Source organism: Colletotrichum godetiae, assembly GCF_030913485.1.
Source record: "Colletotrichum godetiae strain CBS 193.32 chromosome Unknown BDP55scaffold_2, whole genome shotgun sequence".
Lineage (NCBI taxonomy): Eukaryota > Fungi > Ascomycota > Sordariomycetes > Glomerellales > Glomerellaceae > Colletotrichum > Colletotrichum godetiae.
In genome coordinates, this window is record NW_026851250.1 from 1,776,428 (window position 1) to 1,791,649 (window position 15,222).

The following is a 15,222-nucleotide window of genomic DNA, read 5'->3' on the forward strand; positions in this document are numbered from 1 at the left end:
TGCATCGGAGGTACCCCAGGGACCCAGCTGAAGAACTCGGTAGTCCTGGTGTACTCCATGGTTAAGCCTCTTTCGGTCATGATCGTGACTCTTGAACTCAAGCATCTGAAGCACAACTACTTGGACGAGGCGTGGCGACACCATGTCGAATCTGCATTCAATGCTGCCACCCACATCCTCTGGGCCACCATGCCGCTAGAGAGCGCCACGCTCAAGTCCATGAAACATAGCGCTGCCCTCACAATGATGAAGAGTTAAGCTCCATGGCCGGTTTAAAGCTAAGTAACTTAACATAACTCTTTGAGGACTGGATTGCTGGTAAGGGCGTCACAGGACCCCTCATCTTCATGCGATGGTAGTCGGAAACGTCACGTCCTTCCCGAAGCTCCTGCATGCCTGTAGACTCCCAATAACGCGACTTGTGGGTTCTTCCACCCAAGGATGGTCGATGTCCGTCAGAATGGCCGAGCTTGAAGTATTGAGGCGGTTCTCAAGCTCCTCGATTGTCGCGAGAACCGCATAGGGCACCCGGCCGGCGCGCAATAGCTCAGACGCGAAACCGGTGCCCTGTCCTGCCTCTTTCCACGTTTGTCTCGTCGGAGCTAGGACTCACATCTTACGTGGTACTTGGTTTCCTGGTGCCTGGTAAGATGTCTTGCTCTCCACAAAGCGACTAGTTGGCAATATACTATCCTATCCCCCTATTATTGCACCGCGGATAATCCTACAGCTGAGGAAAAGGTGACGAAAGAACGAGTATGGCCGTCTGTAGCTCCTTGCACCTGAAATGGTACTAGGTTCTCTTGTTCCCCAGCCAAGCTGGCCATGCGCCGCGCTGAATTCATGACCCATCTCTGCCAGGTCAAGTCATTAAGATATGTCTCTGTCGGGGTTGGCAATTGCTCTACCATGGCTGGCAGAACTCTTTTCTTGCCGCTGGAAACGGCCAACAGCCATTCCGGTATCCTGTCTTCTCAGGAAACTGGAGTACGGGATACCTTACTCTTATGAAAAGTTGTCAGAAGCTGAGTAGTTGCGGTTTATTTTTCATTCATTTACTTGGCATGGAAGCAGAGATTGCTCGCATATTACTAGTATCTAACGTCGCTCCAGGAGCGTGGAGAGATGAGACTAAGCGGGTGAATCTTGCATTATTTGTACCAGTTCTTCTTCGCAGACGCTTGCTTCATTTACAGCGGCTCACCTCAAACTCCCCATTTTGGTTATTTTCCTCGAGTTCCCACGCCCAGAGTGAACATCCACCGGACATCGGGCTGTAGCACAATATTACACACGTGTGGCCTGTCGGTACCAAAGTCAGAATTCCTTCCCAAGTGATTAGTATACATATTCCATCCGGTCAGTTACATCCTCATTGTAACATAGCTTTCGTCAAATGTGGTCACCAAAATGCTCGGCAGGCCACCTCTTGCGCCAAGCAGGCCCATAAAAGTAGACCACAGGAACGAAAACAGCAAAGACGCTGATCAACCCGGTGTAAATCATCATCGCGTTAAAGTAACCCATGTCCACAACCCAGTCGGAGATCTTGAATGACAGAACGAAAGCCAGCAAGCCTCTGAACGAGGCAATATTGACCAGGGCCGGGCCCGCGAGGTGGGGGTAACACTCGAGGACGTAGACTGCGCCGATGGTGTTGGCACCCAAGAAGCCGAACGCCATGAGGCCGAGACCGGTGAGAAACGTGAAGTAGGAGTACTCTGCCTGGTTCGAGCCAGCCAGACCGAAGATGACGGAGCCAATGATACCAGCGAGGGTCGGGATGATGAGGTTGACAAGTTGGTTTTCGGGGACGCGGACGCCGCGTTTCTTCGCGATGCGGTTTGCCATCCAGTCGGCGGCACTTCCAGTGACCAAGGCAACAGCGACGGCGGCGATGAGGACCGGCACGAGGCAGAGGCCGAGGTTCATAAAGTCCCATCTGTCTCGGATTTAGTCAGGTTTCTCAGCCACGTCCGAGAACCAAGTACTTACGACCAGGGTGCAGTCAAGAGAGCTGGGGCCACGGTGTATCCAGCAGCGAAAGCACAAGCAATCATGACGCTATTAAGCATCGTGATGAAGAAGATTTGCGGATAGAAGAAGGTGCGAAGAGTGTCGACGAAAGCATTCCAGCCCTTGCGCCAGTCCATCTTGCCGTGGAAGAGAGCAATGTTGTAGCGGAAGGTTCTGGGACCACGCTCATGACCAATCTCATTACGAGGGATACCATCTTGAAGCTCAAAGTTAGCCGATGCCCTCAAAGACTCTGTATGCTTCCAACTTACTCATTTCGGCGCGTGTTCGTTGCCATCTGGTCTCAGGCATGAAGAAGTAAACACCAATAAGGAAGAATGCCGCGCCGATGGCCGTGATGTAGTAAATCCACCGCCAGCTCAAGTCGATAATCATGTACGGTGCCGCGATTCCAAGAACAATGATGATGAGACCCTGAGCGGCAAAGATGGAGGAGATCCAGACATTGCGCTGGTGCACAAAGACCATATCCTGAATAATGAACGGAATCAAGCTCTCAACGGTACCGGCACCAACAGCCTGGACGCAACGAGCAAGCAGATGCGACTGCAGCGACTGACTGCTGCCCGCCCAGAGGCATCCGACGATGGCAACAACACCGGTGCTAAGAACGACGGGGCGACGGCCGACGGAGATAGCCATTGGCACGAGAACCAGGTTGGACAGTCCAATCACTAACACTGGAAGCGAAGCCAAGAGATAGATTTGAAAGATTGGCGGTGCGCTCGGCAGATTCGAAAGAACCTTCAGGGGATCGAGACCAGCAGGGAGACCACCGCTGTCGGTCAAGGGCTTGAGGATCTTCGGGTCGAGACCGGCGTACTCGAGAGCAAAGACGGGCAACATTGCACCGAGAATCAGCTCGGCGGCAGCGGCCAGCGCACCGAAGCAGCAGAGACAGAAGCACCCCAGGACTTTGCGCGACATGGGCAGGTTGAGGGGATCCCGCGGATCTTTGGTCGGCGCCGGCTGGAGGATGAGCTGTCCGTCCTTGTAGAGGACGCCCTCTGGTGCCGCTACATCAAACGTCTGGAAGGTCTCTCCATGCTTCACCCCCTTGTTGATGTCTGTCACCGAGCTGTTGTGACTGCTAAAGTGAGACTTCTGATTGCCCTCGAAGCCTCGCTTGCCATCCTTTTCGTCGTTGCGTCGCCAGAGCGGTTCGAAGAAGCTGGAACCCGCTGATGATCTCGCGGCCTGCACGGGAGCGGGTTGCGTAGTTTCTTGAACGTGATAGTCCATGGTTTCTTGAGTGACTTGTCGTGAATCCTGTGCGGCTGTAGCATTGAACTCCATACTGGGCCTTGATTGTGTGGAGAGGCAGGAAACAGTGACTAGATCCAAAGGTCGGAAGAGAATTTCACATTGCAACAACAAAGAGGAACCCCTCTGAATAACATGCAAAAGCCACGAGGGGTCTGGCCATGTTGATACCCTGGATTTCAACACAGACCAAGACGCCATGGCGCACCGAAACACGGAACGCGTTCAGAACAATGCACCCACACAGACATTGGCCACAATATTTGATATTACCCCGCAAGATATGGTTAATGGCTAGCCTTGTAGGGCAGCACTGCATCTCTAAATGTCTCTTAATTAGACCAATATTTGAACTTTCTTCATTATTGGATGTTTCGTCGACGTCGCCGGGTCTGTGTTGATGCATCACTGCTTCCGGTTTGCCTCCACATGCTGTTTCGCCAACAAACAAAGAACGGATGAACAGGCGCCCGTGCCGAGCCGGCCGATCTTGTTCAATACCGGAGTGCTATCAAGACCGAAATCTGGATGACCGAGACCACACATCTATGTGGCAACCTCGAAGAATAGTGCGAACGCACCGAGGCAACCAAGCATGTACTAAAGAACCTATGACCGCCTTTTCCATTATCACCGTCACTATCCTTACATGTCTTTTACCAGAATATCTCAAGTGTATTTGTCAGGGAATGCATGACAGGAACCAGCGGGGGAAAAAAAGCAAGGCCGATGTAAATAGACGTAGTAGAGGTAACGGAAGTAGTAGTTATAATAGAAGTAGGACCCGAGAATGTGCTGAGCGGTTGACTATTCTATCATCCATGCCCCCACTCCCTCGTCTAAGTCGGCAATGACGATCAAGCAGGCATTCCCGGACCATCCTCGTCTACTTTACCTTAGCTTGGTGAACTCATGCTACAACACAACCAGTCTTGATGAGATGGCTCCTCAAATTTTTTGTGACTATGCGCAAAAAAAATCTAAAAAAAATCTCCGCGTCTTCGAACACCGGACTTACACGGAATCGAGTCCGTCCATCAAAGCCGCTGCGACGGGGTTCGTCCGTTAGATGCGTGGAGCCCGTGGGCTCAGGTTGCGGGGTTCGCCCGTTAGTGACTTTCACCACCAGGATGGCCATCTCAGACTCGCGGCAGGGCACAACACAACCCGTTCTAAAGTCGATTCAGCCACGAAAACCATCGACGAATCTCCAGAACACCTCCAATTTCCCTAGTTCGATTTTCCAATTACTAGAGAAAATAGAATTTCACTCAGTCAAGAAATTTGGGAAAAACATACACACTGTCCCGTTCTCTCAACCCACTCAAGACGTCTTCACAATGACTGTAGTCCACATCGGTAACCCCCAAATCGTTACTCTCCCTCACGTTCCGTGAGACAATTCTGACCTCCCTTTTCCAAAGTATTGTTCAAGTTCCGTCCCGACGTCTCGGAAGAACACAGGTCCACATTCGTCCGCGAACTCAAAACCCTAAAGTCTCTCCCCTGCGTCAAAGACCAACGCCTCATCGTCGGCGGGCCCTCCATCACGGATCCTATCGAGAGGAGCAAAGGATACCAATTCGCGCTACTGAGCTTCCATCAAGATCGGGAAGCGCTAGAGGCGTATCAAGCTAGTCCGGAGCACCACAGGTAAGCCCCACCCCGCGTTCTCTGTCGAGGAACCCCAAGTGTAAGGAAGTCGAACATGGAGCTGAAGCAAGTTTTGGGATTCTAGAGTGACGAGCACGTATTTGTGGCCGTTCAAGGAGGATGTGACGAGGTTTGACTTTGAAGTTGATCAGGAGGACGAGTATATGTGCGAGTTCATGGCAAGAGGATTAGCAAATGGGTCGGCGTAGGAGGAATGGCGTCAGGTACAGGTCGGATGTTGCGATTAGAGTATAGACTTGTTAGAAACCCAAGCCCAAGCACAACAATTCTCATCAATACCTTTAGAAAGCTTTTGCTCCTCGTTACAGGCATGTGAATGAAGTGAGACGCTTGTGTTGGTTGAAGACCACGAACAAGACCATTGTTGACTTCAGTCTCAGAACTCTTCCCTCAGGCTGTTAAATCTGAATCTGATAAAGAACTAACTTCTCAACCTTACGTGGCAACGACTGGGAGACCGTAGATGATACAGCATACGCACACTATGATGAATTACAACTTCAAGTACGCCCCGTAGATGAAGTGATCCCCCCATCAATAACAATCTTCTGGCCCGTAACATACCTCGCTTCATCACTCGCCAAGAAAGCCGCCGCATTCGCAACATCCCACGCATCTCCCATCCGCCCCATCGGCACCTGCTTCTCTCTCATCCTCTTGAACGCCTCATACCCGCCGCCGGTGCTACCATCCGAGGCTGGAAACCTCTCCGCCAACTGCCTTGTATACGGCGTCTCCATCAATCCAGGTACAACCGTATTCAACCTTACCCCCTTCTCGGCATACACCACAGCCGTCGCCTTGACAAACTGCATCACAGCCGCCTTGGTCGTGTTATACGCCACCTGCGGCTTGCCAATATACCGCATCCCCGCAATACTCGACACACAAACAATACTCCCGCCCGTCGCCTGCGCCTCCATGACGGGCAAGACGTGGTGGCAGGCGAGATACACGCTCTTGAGATTCAACTCCACCTGCGCATCCCATGTCTCCTCGCCCATGCTCGCCGCACACCCCGGCTGCGAGCCGCCGACATTAGCAAGCAGGATATCGATCCGGCCGTGCTTCGCAACGCACATGTCCACGAGCGCCTTGACGGACGCGGAGGACGTGGCGTTGGTCGCGACGACGTCGCATACGCCGCCGGCTTCCTCGATGGTGGTTTTGGTCTTGGCGGTGGATTCGACGGTGCGGTTGCCGCCGAAGATGGCGGCGCCTTGCGCGGCGAAGGTCACGGCGCAGGCGGCGCCGATACCCCAGCCGTCTGAGCCTGATTGGCCGAGGCCGATGACCAGGGCGACTTTTCCTTGGAGGTTGAGCATTGGTGATGGATTTCGGCGGATAAGGAGGCGGAAAAGCGGGCGGCAATATTCAAGATGCAGTGAGAAGCCCTCGGCGAATTTGTTGAAATACCGAACAAAAAGTCATATTGAAGCTGGGTATAAGTAACAGTGATGCATGCGCCTATCTGCTCTATGCATCAAGCATATCACAAGGTCCTATGAGGACATGTCCGTCGACGGCCCCGTTGTCCGCGAGCACTTAGACGGAGAAATCCCGACGGCGCCGAAGACGATTCGGCCCCTTTGCTCGTGTTATTACCGAATTAGACCGGACGATTACGACATGCGGAGTCCCCGCATCTACAACACGACTCCGGATAAGTCTGATTCGGACCAACCATAAGATGAGGAATTGTAATTCCCGCCGTCGCATTACATCGTTCCTTCGAGGAGTCGCTTGAGACTCCGAGATCCCGAAACCACAGCAGATATGAGCGACCAAGCATCAATCCCAAAGAAAGAAGACGGCAAGGCCCCGGTGACGGGGGACTATGACCTCTCGACGCCAATCGACCCCAACGCCGCGGGGTTGAGGCAGGGCCTGACGTCCTACGGCGACGCTCACTTCTCGCTGTTTCTGCGCAAGGTCTTCATCAAGGCTCTCGGGTACAGTGAAGATGCGCTCTCGAGGCCCATTATTGGCATTGTCAACACATACTCGAGCTTCAACCCGTGCCATGCAAATGTCCCACAGCTGATCGAGGCCGTGAAGCGCGGCGTCCAGCTCAATGGCGGCTTAGCGATTGATTTCCCGACCATCAGTATCCACGAGAGCTTTGCGTCGCCGACGAGCATGTATCTGCGGAATCTGATGAGTATGGATACGGAGGAGATGATCAAGGCGCAGCCATGTGACGCAGTGGTTCTGATTGGAGGTACGTGAGCTGTGTTCAGCTAGGTTGAAAGATGAGATGAGTGTTGACTGATCCGGACAGGCTGTGATAAGACAACGCCTGCGCAATTGATGGGTGGTATATCGGCGAACAAGCCTATCCTACACCTGGTCACTGGTCCCATGATGCCGGGAAGCCACAAAGGTGTGAGAATTGGTGCTTGCACAGATTGTCGCAACAACTGGGCTGCCTACAGAGCTGGTAAGATTGATATCGAAGACATCTCGGCTATCAACGACGAGCTCGCACCCACAGTAGGCGCATTCTGTCACTACAAAAAGACTCTCGTTTGCTGATCGCTATGACAGGGAGGTACCTGTGGTGTCATGGGTACCGCATCGACCATGGCTTGTATTCTTGTAGGTCTGGGAATGATGCCGTTCAAAGGTGCCACAGCCCCAGCGGTCTCGTCGACAAGACTGCGCATCGCCGAACAGACCGGAGGCCTGGCTGTGGCCCTCCACCAGAAGAAGCTCAAGCCGCAAGACCTGCTGACCCGCGAGTCTTTCCTCAATGCTATCACCGTCCTGCAGGCCATTGGCGGGTCGACCAACGCCGTTGTACACATGATGGCCATTATAGGTCGTCACCCTGCTGTAGCCGGCACAATCACGCTCGACACGTTCGATGAAATCGGAAGAAAGACACCGTTGTTGGTTGATCTGAAGCCCAGCGGTCAGAACTACATGGACGACTTCCACAATTCTGGCGGCATGCTGGCACTTTTGCACCAGCTCAAGCCCCTGCTGCATCTGAACGCGATGACGGTGACAGGCAAGACGCTGCGAGAGGAGCTGGAGAGCACGCCATTCACCCCTATTCCCCGTGATAGCTTGGTCAACTGTCTTCAACCTTTCAATGATCCTCTATATCCAGCTTCGGCCTTGGCCGTGCTCCGTGGCAACATCGCCCCCGGCGGGGCTGTCACTAAGCAGAGTGCGTCAAAATACCGCCGACTACTTAAGCATTCCGGCCCAGCAGTCGTCTTCGCTGGCTCCGCCGACATGGCCCTTCGTATTGACGATCCTGATCTTGAGGTGACGGCCGATAGTGTGCTCGTTCTTCAAAATATTGGGCCCGTCGGCAACCCAGGTATGCCAGAGGCGGGTCTTATTCCCATCCCTCGGAAGCTGGCAAGTCAGGGAGTCGAAGACATGCTCCGCCTGTCTGACGGGCGTATGAGCGGCACAGCAGGCGGGACTATCGTTCTGCACATCTCCCCCGAAGCGGCAGACCCCGAATCGGTTCTTGGTATAGTCAGAACTGGCGACATTATAACCTGCGACGTAGAACAACGCATCATCAAGGTTGAGATATCTGACGAGGAGATCAAACAAAGGATTGCCGAGAAAAAGGAAGCATTGGCCAAGGAGGAAGAGAACGGTGGCAGTAATGCGCCTTGGGTGGCGAAGAAGAGAATCCGCGGCTATCGGGGACTATACCTGCGTTCCGTCATGCAGGCAGAAGGGGGAGCTGATTTTGACTTCCTCACAGCGAATGGCCCATCCCAATAGTCTTAGACAATTAGAATCCAATTGGCTCTTGCATAGTCCATGCCCAGAGACAGGGCCATCAAGCGAAGCTCGGGTAAGTTGGTATAAAGTCATCAAACAGGCCTCGCATGATGCTGTCCAGATTTGTGTTGTCACCTGTGTGCATCAGATCGCCGAATGCAGTGTTGGCGAGAAAGGATTCGAATGGGTCTTGATGGAGAAAACTTTCCGAGTTACTTCCAGTCGCGGAACTCATCGACAGTGGTTGGGTAAGGCCTTCCGAGAAGTTTAGTCTTGGGGGTTCCACCCCACCAAGGCTGGCATTCTCATTGTACGGGCTCATTGTATGCGAATGCGCGGGATCTAATCGCAAAGATCGGCGGTGAGTAGGAGGTTCTATATCGAAGGTTTGGCTAGAAATGTCCTTGACCCATCGGATGGTCGCCCGGATCATGTCGTCCAGGATGTCGCGGCAACGTTTTGCGCCAGACCAGTGCTCGCCCGTTGCGGCCAGGACTCCTAACCCGGCGCTAAAGTCAGACATGAGGGCATCTAAAGCCGTGTGCTTTGCTATTTCGGGCACCATCTTCAGGCAGTAGAGCATAGTTATGATACTGAGGACTGCTGAGTGACAGGTGTTCCATGTATGTATGAGCAAATTCTTCTTGTACAGATGATCAAAGAGACGGATGACCTCAAGAGCGGCTCCGAAGCATTTCTTGAGGATCTCGGGCGATGGATTCGGAATGGCGGGGCTAGGCCGCAGAACGAGCATCCGCAGGCCGTAGCATCTGATCTGGCAGATGGTGCGAATGTAGTCCGAGTCGGGTGTGTTGGGAATTTGGCTGTACCACTCGTCCAGCTGTTCCAACATTCCTTGCTGCCACTCATTGATGTCGATGACTGCTGGGTAGGCGTAACGTGGTGTGTCGCGAATAATGCTATTCGCAACGTATTTGAACTCTGAGTTGAGCTTTGCTAGGCGGAACAGGTGTATTGAGAAGCCCATATGACCCGGGGATTTATGGGCAGGTGGCTGGAGTGATCCCTGCAGAGAGGCATCTTCTAGATGCTGGGGAAGCTAAGAGGATGTTAGCCAAGTTCGGGTGACAGAACCTGTACTGAGATGGACATACCCGAAGATCACATGCCTCGTCTCGCAGTCCAATGGGGCGTCCCATCATGGTTGCGACCATTCTATCCAGCGTAAAAACTACCCAAAATATTCTAGTCCTCATCTCTTGTTCGAGAAGGGAGATACCTGCGTTGGTGTTGATGTCGCGCTGTAGGCCCAAGTCAAGGACAGCAGCGATGCACTGATAGTTCAAATACCAAACATTGAGACGCATGTTGGAGCTATGCATCGTAAATATTGTGAGCAACAGAAGACATTGTAGTCCCGGAATCGAGCTGTCAATGCTGATCCGATCGAAATATTGCATCGCAGAGAGGCAATATGACTCTCCAGGAAGACGTGCTCTCACTCGACGAGAGAGCACCGTGGACCCCAGAGCGAGGACCATGAATACTTGAAAGGCCCCTGTGGGAGTTGACTCCATGTCAATCCCGCTCTCGTACATTTGATCCATCAAAACCATAAAGCTAGGTTGGTGCAAAACTGGAAACTGGCAGTTGATAACATCAAAGTAGTTGTCTGCGAGCTGTCTAGCGTGATGTCTGCTTGGCAGTGACATCGGGCCATGCATTGCCTCAACCAGAGCGGTTGGTATGGATGGATTCGATGGTCCGGCCCTGACTGGCCAAGATTGGTCATCCTGTCGACTCGAAGTCAACATTAGTCGGGCGAGGAAGTATCCGCTTGACGGCCCAATATACTTCGGGTCTTGACTACTACCCAACGACACCATGCCGATCTCGTGTGATAGCGTACTGCTAGCAATGGGGTCGACCAAACGAGGCCCTGAGCGGGTGATCTGAGTGGCTTGCACTGGCTCCGAAGTTTGCATCGGCTGTGCTTGCGGAGGATGACTGCCTGTGAGGTTGAGACCATCCTCAGGTGATGCACTGTTGACTCTGATCGTGGAATCCCTCGCAAAGGTTTCATCACCGTCGAGTTCCATGTCAAAGTCTCCAGACGGACCTTGGCTCAGGTCGACGTCCGCACATCTTTCCCTTACAATGCTCTCGAGCCACTTAACCCTATCGATCAAGTTCGAAATTTGGCTAGCTGAATGTTAGAGAAATCTGCCCAGAAGCGAGCGTTGAGGGTGGCCATACGCTCTAGGAAGATCCCGAAGGCGGACACTTTCGCCGTCGGTACAAGCAACTCCGGCCTTTTTGCAGTTGTTACATGCGGGCAATTGGCCATCGCACTATCAGACCTCCACTTAGCACCATCCTGTCTTCAACGGGGTCCGGAGGTCCACTTACACGGATCTTCCGCCGCTGGCACCGAGAGCAAGCGAGTCTCAACCGCGCGGTTCTGCGGGCCTGGCGGGTCGTCGGCCGGGAGCTGGCTTCTTCGGGCATATTGCGTTCTTCAGGACAGCCAGTGCTTGGCTGGTTTCCGTCATAACGATAAGAGAGCGATGTGGTGTTTGGGTAGGTTGAAGGGAGCGAGGCGGGAATTCTCCGAGGTGGAACAGAGGATGAAGTTGGGAGACTGCGGACTGCTATGTGGTGCGGGGAAACCCCGCGGCCTCGGATCCTTTGTCAGTTTGTTGTGCCGGGGTTTGCCCGCACCGTCGGCTGATCTCCGTGCAAATGCGTTTGCTCAACTGCCTCCTTCCTCATGACGCCATTCACATTGCCTTGGTATATCAAGAGGGAAGATTTTATATTCGGGTGTTTTAACTCGTCTTCAATCAATCCGGTCGTTGATTATTCAATCGAACTCGTCGTGCAATACTCCACATCATCTCTAAATCTCGCACGCCACGTCGTTGGGAACTCTGCGCCTTAAATTCCGCACAAGCATTCGCCAAGATGGCCGACGAGGCCCAAAAGATACCCGTGGCTGCCTCTGAGGCCCGCCGTCTCGTTGAAGATATCCTCAAAGGCAATGGTGTCCCCGAAGAAAACTCAAAGATTGTCGCCCGGTGCCTCGTCGCTGCCGATCTTCGCGGCGTTGACACCCACGGCATGAACCGCATTCCTTCCTACATGGAGCGCGTCCGCCAGGGTGTACTCAACGCCACTGCCCAACCCGAGTTGAAGCAGGTCACACCCGTTGTGGCGCACGTCGACGGCAAGAACGGCTTCGGCTTCGTTGCAGCGGAGATGGGCATGGCAGCCGCCATCGAGTCTGCCAAGACTTTCGGCATTGGCATGGCAAGCGTGTCGCATTCCAACCACTTTGGCATGAGTGCGTGGGTGGTGCAGCAGGCCCTTGATGCGGATATGATGAGCCTGGTATTCACCAACTCGAGTCCTGCGCTCCCGGCATGGGGCGGGCAGAGCAAGCTTATGGGTGTCTCACCGATTGCTTGTGGTGCACCGGGGAAGGACAAGCCGTTTATCCTGGACATGGCACCGTCAGTTGCTGCCAGAGGAAAAATCTACAAGGCCAAGAGACGCGGCGAAAAGATTCCTTTGGACTGGGCGCTGGATGCCGAGGGCCGTCCTACGGATGATCCCACGGCAGCATTGGGAGGTGTCATGCTGCCGATGGGTGGTCCCAAGGGTTCGGCATTAGCCATCATGATGGATGTTTTTTCTGGTGTCTTCTCTGGCTCTGCGTTCGCCGGTCACGTCACTAACCCGTACGACCCTTCAAGACCGGCGGACGTCGGTCACTTCCTAGTCGCCATCAAGCCAGACCTCTTCATGAGTCTCGACGACTTCCGCGAAAGGATGGCCTATCTCTACCAGCGTGTTGTTGGGTCAGACAAGGCGGCAGGAGTAGATAGGATATACTTTCCGGGTGAGATTGAACAGCTGCAACAACAGGAGAGAGAAGAGACAGGCATACCCTTAGTACAGGCCGAGATCGACGCTCTCAACGAGGAGGCAACAAGAGTAGGCGCTAAACCTTTGGTAACTCAGGTAGCTGCATGAAATACATCGCTCTAACGATTGCATCTGCCGGGAAAGTGCGCGACATCCCATCACATTGAGTCTTTATCGAACGGGATCTTGCAAAATTATGTTGCATGGCTTCCAGTTCGAATGGAGCTAGTAGGTAGGTTGAAGAAATTTCTTTTCTGGCCTTGTTGGTGATCTTGAGAGGTAGTTGACCAGGTTGGACTGCTGAGACCAGCAAGCTTCCTTATTCTCAAGTCGTCACCGTCCACGTATTCTGTTCGTTATTTGGTATTGAGGAGAGAAAGGCAGATATAGTTGCAGATATAGCCTAGAACTGTCAAACGGCGATCGAGTTAAGTTTTATTTCACGACATTCGGCACAGACATTTTCTGAAGAGTATTATGGCAGCCATTGGTATGAGCCGTGTCTTTCTCCCAGGCCATCGATACCCTCTTCCGGATCCAGCGTAATGTGCCATCTTCCTGCCCTTCCTATCGCTTCAAAGTACGTATCATGAACCTGAGAGTGCCTTGCTGAATGAAGCATGGCTATTTCTCAATCCGAAAGACAACTTGACTATCTTACAGACTCGGCAAGAGAGTCAGCCCTGCCCCTTTCCTAGAAAACCGAATCTCCAACCACCTCTTCCTTCCTTAGGCAACGATTTGCTTCTAGGAGGAGGTCAAACTGAATCAACGGCTAAACCTTCTTCCCAATAATGCAGGTGTCGCTGAACAGGCTATCAAAGTGCTCGGTGGCTTGTGGTCGACCAGACCTCGATTCTTCCCACATCATCTTCCTCGCCCACACATCATCATCATCTCCATCTCCATCATCCACCCACAACTTCCGTTCCGTCCGATACCCATTCATTTTATCGTTCTTTTTTGGAGCCCCCGTTGTCAACAGTATCCATCATGAGATTCACTACTCTCGCTACGGCCCCGTTGCTGTTTGGCTCAGCTTCACTGGTTGCCGCAGTGTCGCCTCCTTTACCACAAGAAGCATATACTCCCAGAGGCGTCTCCAACATTATCCCCCAAGGCACCAAAGACCATAAGGAGCACGAAGATCGTACCTGTTTCATCCTCGGCACTTTCGACCTTGACTTTGACGAGTTCAGTGTCTCTCTGGTCCATGGACCTGTCAACGGGCACCTAACCGATGGCTTCTGCCACATTCATGCTACGGGAGTCGTCCAAGATAGCAAAGGGAACAATTGCGTCTTTGACGGCGGACTCAGTAGTCTCCGCTGCTCCGCTGAATCTCCCACGACCAACTTTACTTTGGCCATTCGCCAACCACCAGCCGTCGACTATCCCAAGGCATCGGTACGCCCTCAAATGACGCCGTGTACCTCTTTGCTAAGAACCATATGCTTGGAAAAGGTGAAAGCTCAGTGCGCCTGGTGCTTTCATCACGCAACGGATCCCGATTGTTCCCAACTTACCTTCTGCCCATGGCGCTTGAGTCTCCGACATAGCATCACCAGCTCGCCTTCTCCCACTCCAATCTCTGATGGAACTCGCTGCACGGGGGCCAAGCCTTCCCTCCCAGCCTGGCACCAGTATCTGAGATGGTGTCGAGATCATCCTGAGTCAGACAGATGCCCCTATCTGCCGTGGATGTTGAATTCCAAGACAGTTCATTCAGACAACGCATTCAACGATGCCATTGGCTCCATCTGGTGTCAAGTCTCCAGTCGGTGTCACCATTCCGACATTTCTGGACTTACGCCGCCAAAGGCCGTCCAAGCAATCCAAAACGCTATGGAACGCGTCTGCACGCGATATCCTCCCACGTGTGCCTTTATTCCTTCTGTCATGGAATTCGTTCTGTCTTCCATGGAAGTCATTGCCGACGTCGCGAGGCTATACAAGGCTTTTCTCACAGGCCAAGGTCTTGAGGACTTCAATCGCCCAGCTTTACCAGACTTGTCCGAGACCAGCCGCGGCACCTCCGCCCGGGCGGGGCATTCAAACGACCAAGGCAGTCTTGCTGTCATTGATAATGCTCTCCATTCAGCTGTTCTGGAGTTCATTTGCGAGGAGCTCTGCAGCCCGATCTGTGATCACATCCCGTCAATTATGAGAATTATTGATTCGATATTGAAGGGCAATGCCGACTTGGAGGAACTTACCAATGCGTTTCAGTATTACCTTGCCAGAATCACCGCAGCTGACATCCAGACCATAACTGAAGGAGCTGAGGACATCTACGACATCTTCTCCACCACACCATCAAAAATAGAGGACCTAGTAGACGCTTTCAAAATCGACTACAGAACACTCGGCCTTGATGGCACCTGGAGGCTGCTCCGAGCTGGCTTATCCGTTTACTTCCGTCTTTCTCCGTCTGGCGAACATAAGCTATTTCAAACACTTGGAGACATCATTTCCCGTTTTAATGCATCCGGTGCTTTGAACTAGACTACGGAGATTTGATGCAAAGGATACCCAAAGGTTTGCTGGAGTTTGACGGATTGAAAGACGAGGGGGCGATTGGTGTACGCAGTGCAAAAAAACCACGTT

General features: G+C 52.8%; 8 protein-coding genes across 8 annotated transcripts; 5 read left to right on the top strand and 3 right to left on the bottom strand.

The window, feature by feature from the left end:
• The first annotated feature begins 842 nt into the window (after positions 1-842).
• Positions 843-1,336, top strand: BDP55DRAFT_139863 (uncharacterized protein). The gene has a single exon (XM_060565553.1). It carries the CDS (start codon positions 1,008-1,010, stop codon positions 1,278-1,280), a length of 273 nt encoding a protein of 90 aa, XP_060436446.1. The 5' UTR covers positions 843-1,007; the 3' UTR covers positions 1,281-1,336.
• A 56-nt stretch (positions 1,337-1,392) lies between these two features.
• BDP55DRAFT_540233 (major facilitator superfamily transporter) lies at positions 1,393-3,279 on the bottom strand (the record flags this gene model as incomplete). Its single annotated transcript, XM_060568102.1, has 3 exons — positions 1,393-1,942; positions 1,996-2,233; positions 2,289-3,279. 3 exons carry the CDS (start codon positions 3,277-3,279, stop codon positions 1,393-1,395), a joined length of 1,779 nt encoding a protein of 592 aa, XP_060436447.1.
• A 1,113-nt stretch (positions 3,280-4,392) lies between these two features.
• Positions 4,393-5,238, top strand: BDP55DRAFT_643863 (uncharacterized protein). Its single transcript, XM_060573540.1, has 3 exons — positions 4,393-4,659; positions 4,725-4,953; positions 5,039-5,238. Exons 1-3 carry the CDS (start codon positions 4,431-4,433, stop codon positions 5,160-5,162), a joined length of 582 nt encoding a protein of 193 aa, XP_060436448.1. The 5' UTR covers positions 4,393-4,430; the 3' UTR covers positions 5,163-5,238.
• A 236-nt stretch (positions 5,239-5,474) lies between these two features.
• Positions 5,475-6,299, bottom strand: BDP55DRAFT_539874 (oxidoreductase ucpA; the record flags this gene model as incomplete). The annotated part of the gene is made up of 1 exon (XM_060568069.1): positions 5,475-6,299. The coding sequence occupies one exon, from the start codon at positions 6,297-6,299 to the stop codon at positions 5,475-5,477; it is 825 nt and encodes a 274-aa protein (XP_060436449.1).
• Positions 6,300-6,750: 451 nt separating this feature from the next.
• Positions 6,751-8,727, top strand: BDP55DRAFT_539803 (dehydratase; the record flags this gene model as incomplete). Its single annotated transcript, XM_060568062.1, has 3 exons — positions 6,751-7,195; positions 7,256-7,467; positions 7,522-8,727. 3 exons carry the CDS (start codon positions 6,751-6,753, stop codon positions 8,725-8,727), a joined length of 1,863 nt encoding a protein of 620 aa, XP_060436450.1.
• Positions 8,728-8,756: 29 nt separating this feature from the next.
• On the bottom strand, positions 8,757-11,326 carry BDP55DRAFT_139890 (fungal-specific transcription factor domain-containing protein). Its single transcript, XM_060565554.1, has 4 exons — positions 11,098-11,326; positions 10,945-11,039; positions 9,843-10,890; positions 8,757-9,787 (listed from the first exon to the last, which is right to left on the bottom strand). The coding sequence occupies exons 1-4, from the start codon at positions 11,194-11,196 to the stop codon at positions 8,786-8,788; spliced, it is 2,244 nt and encodes a 747-aa protein (XP_060436451.1). The 5' UTR covers positions 11,197-11,326; the 3' UTR covers positions 8,757-8,785.
• A 134-nt stretch (positions 11,327-11,460) lies between these two features.
• On the top strand, positions 11,461-12,956 carry BDP55DRAFT_643871 (malate/L-lactate dehydrogenase). Its single transcript, XM_060573541.1, has one exon. It carries the CDS (start codon positions 11,653-11,655, stop codon positions 12,721-12,723), a length of 1,071 nt encoding a protein of 356 aa, XP_060436452.1. The 5' UTR covers positions 11,461-11,652; the 3' UTR covers positions 12,724-12,956.
• A 652-nt stretch (positions 12,957-13,608) lies between these two features.
• On the top strand, positions 13,609-15,120 carry BDP55DRAFT_626250 (uncharacterized protein; the record flags this gene model as incomplete). The annotated part of the gene is made up of 1 exon (XM_060571612.1): positions 13,609-15,120. The coding sequence occupies one exon, from the start codon at positions 13,609-13,611 to the stop codon at positions 15,118-15,120; it is 1,512 nt and encodes a 503-aa protein (XP_060436453.1).
• Positions 15,121-15,222: the final 102 nt, after the last annotated feature.

What these genes read in the sequence shown, in the direction of transcription:
- BDP55DRAFT_139863 (XM_060565553.1), top strand. Translation starts at nt 1,008, where the DNA reads ATGAAAAGTTGTCAGAAGCTGAGTAGTTGCGGTTTATTTTTCATTCAT.
- BDP55DRAFT_643863 (XM_060573540.1), top strand. Translation starts at nt 4,431, where the DNA reads ATGGCCATCTCAGACTCGCGGCAGGGCACAACACAACCCGTTCTAAAG. An exon ending in AATGACTGTAGTCCACATCG is followed by an intron (nt 4,660 to 4,724) that starts GTAACCCCCAAA and finishes CCTTTTCCAAAG; the next exon opens with TATTGTTCAAGTTCCGTCCC. An exon ending in GCTAGTCCGGAGCACCACAG is followed by an intron (nt 4,954 to 5,038) that starts GTAAGCCCCACC and finishes TTGGGATTCTAG; the next exon opens with AGTGACGAGCACGTATTTGT.
- BDP55DRAFT_139890 (XM_060565554.1), bottom strand. Translation starts at nt 11,196, where the DNA reads ATGCCCGAAGAAGCCAGCTCCCGGCCGACGACCCGCCAGGCCCGCAGA. An exon ending in GCCAGCGGCGGAAGATCCGT is followed by an intron (nt 11,040 to 11,097) that starts GTAAGTGGACCT and finishes GAGGTCTGATAG; the next exon opens with TGCGATGGCCAATTGCCCGC. An exon ending in ACGAGGCATGTGATCTTCGG is followed by an intron (nt 9,788 to 9,842) that starts GTATGTCCATCT and finishes ACATCCTCTTAG; the next exon opens with CTTCCCCAGCATCTAGAAGA.
- BDP55DRAFT_643871 (XM_060573541.1), top strand. Translation starts at nt 11,653, where the DNA reads ATGGCCGACGAGGCCCAAAAGATACCCGTGGCTGCCTCTGAGGCCCGC.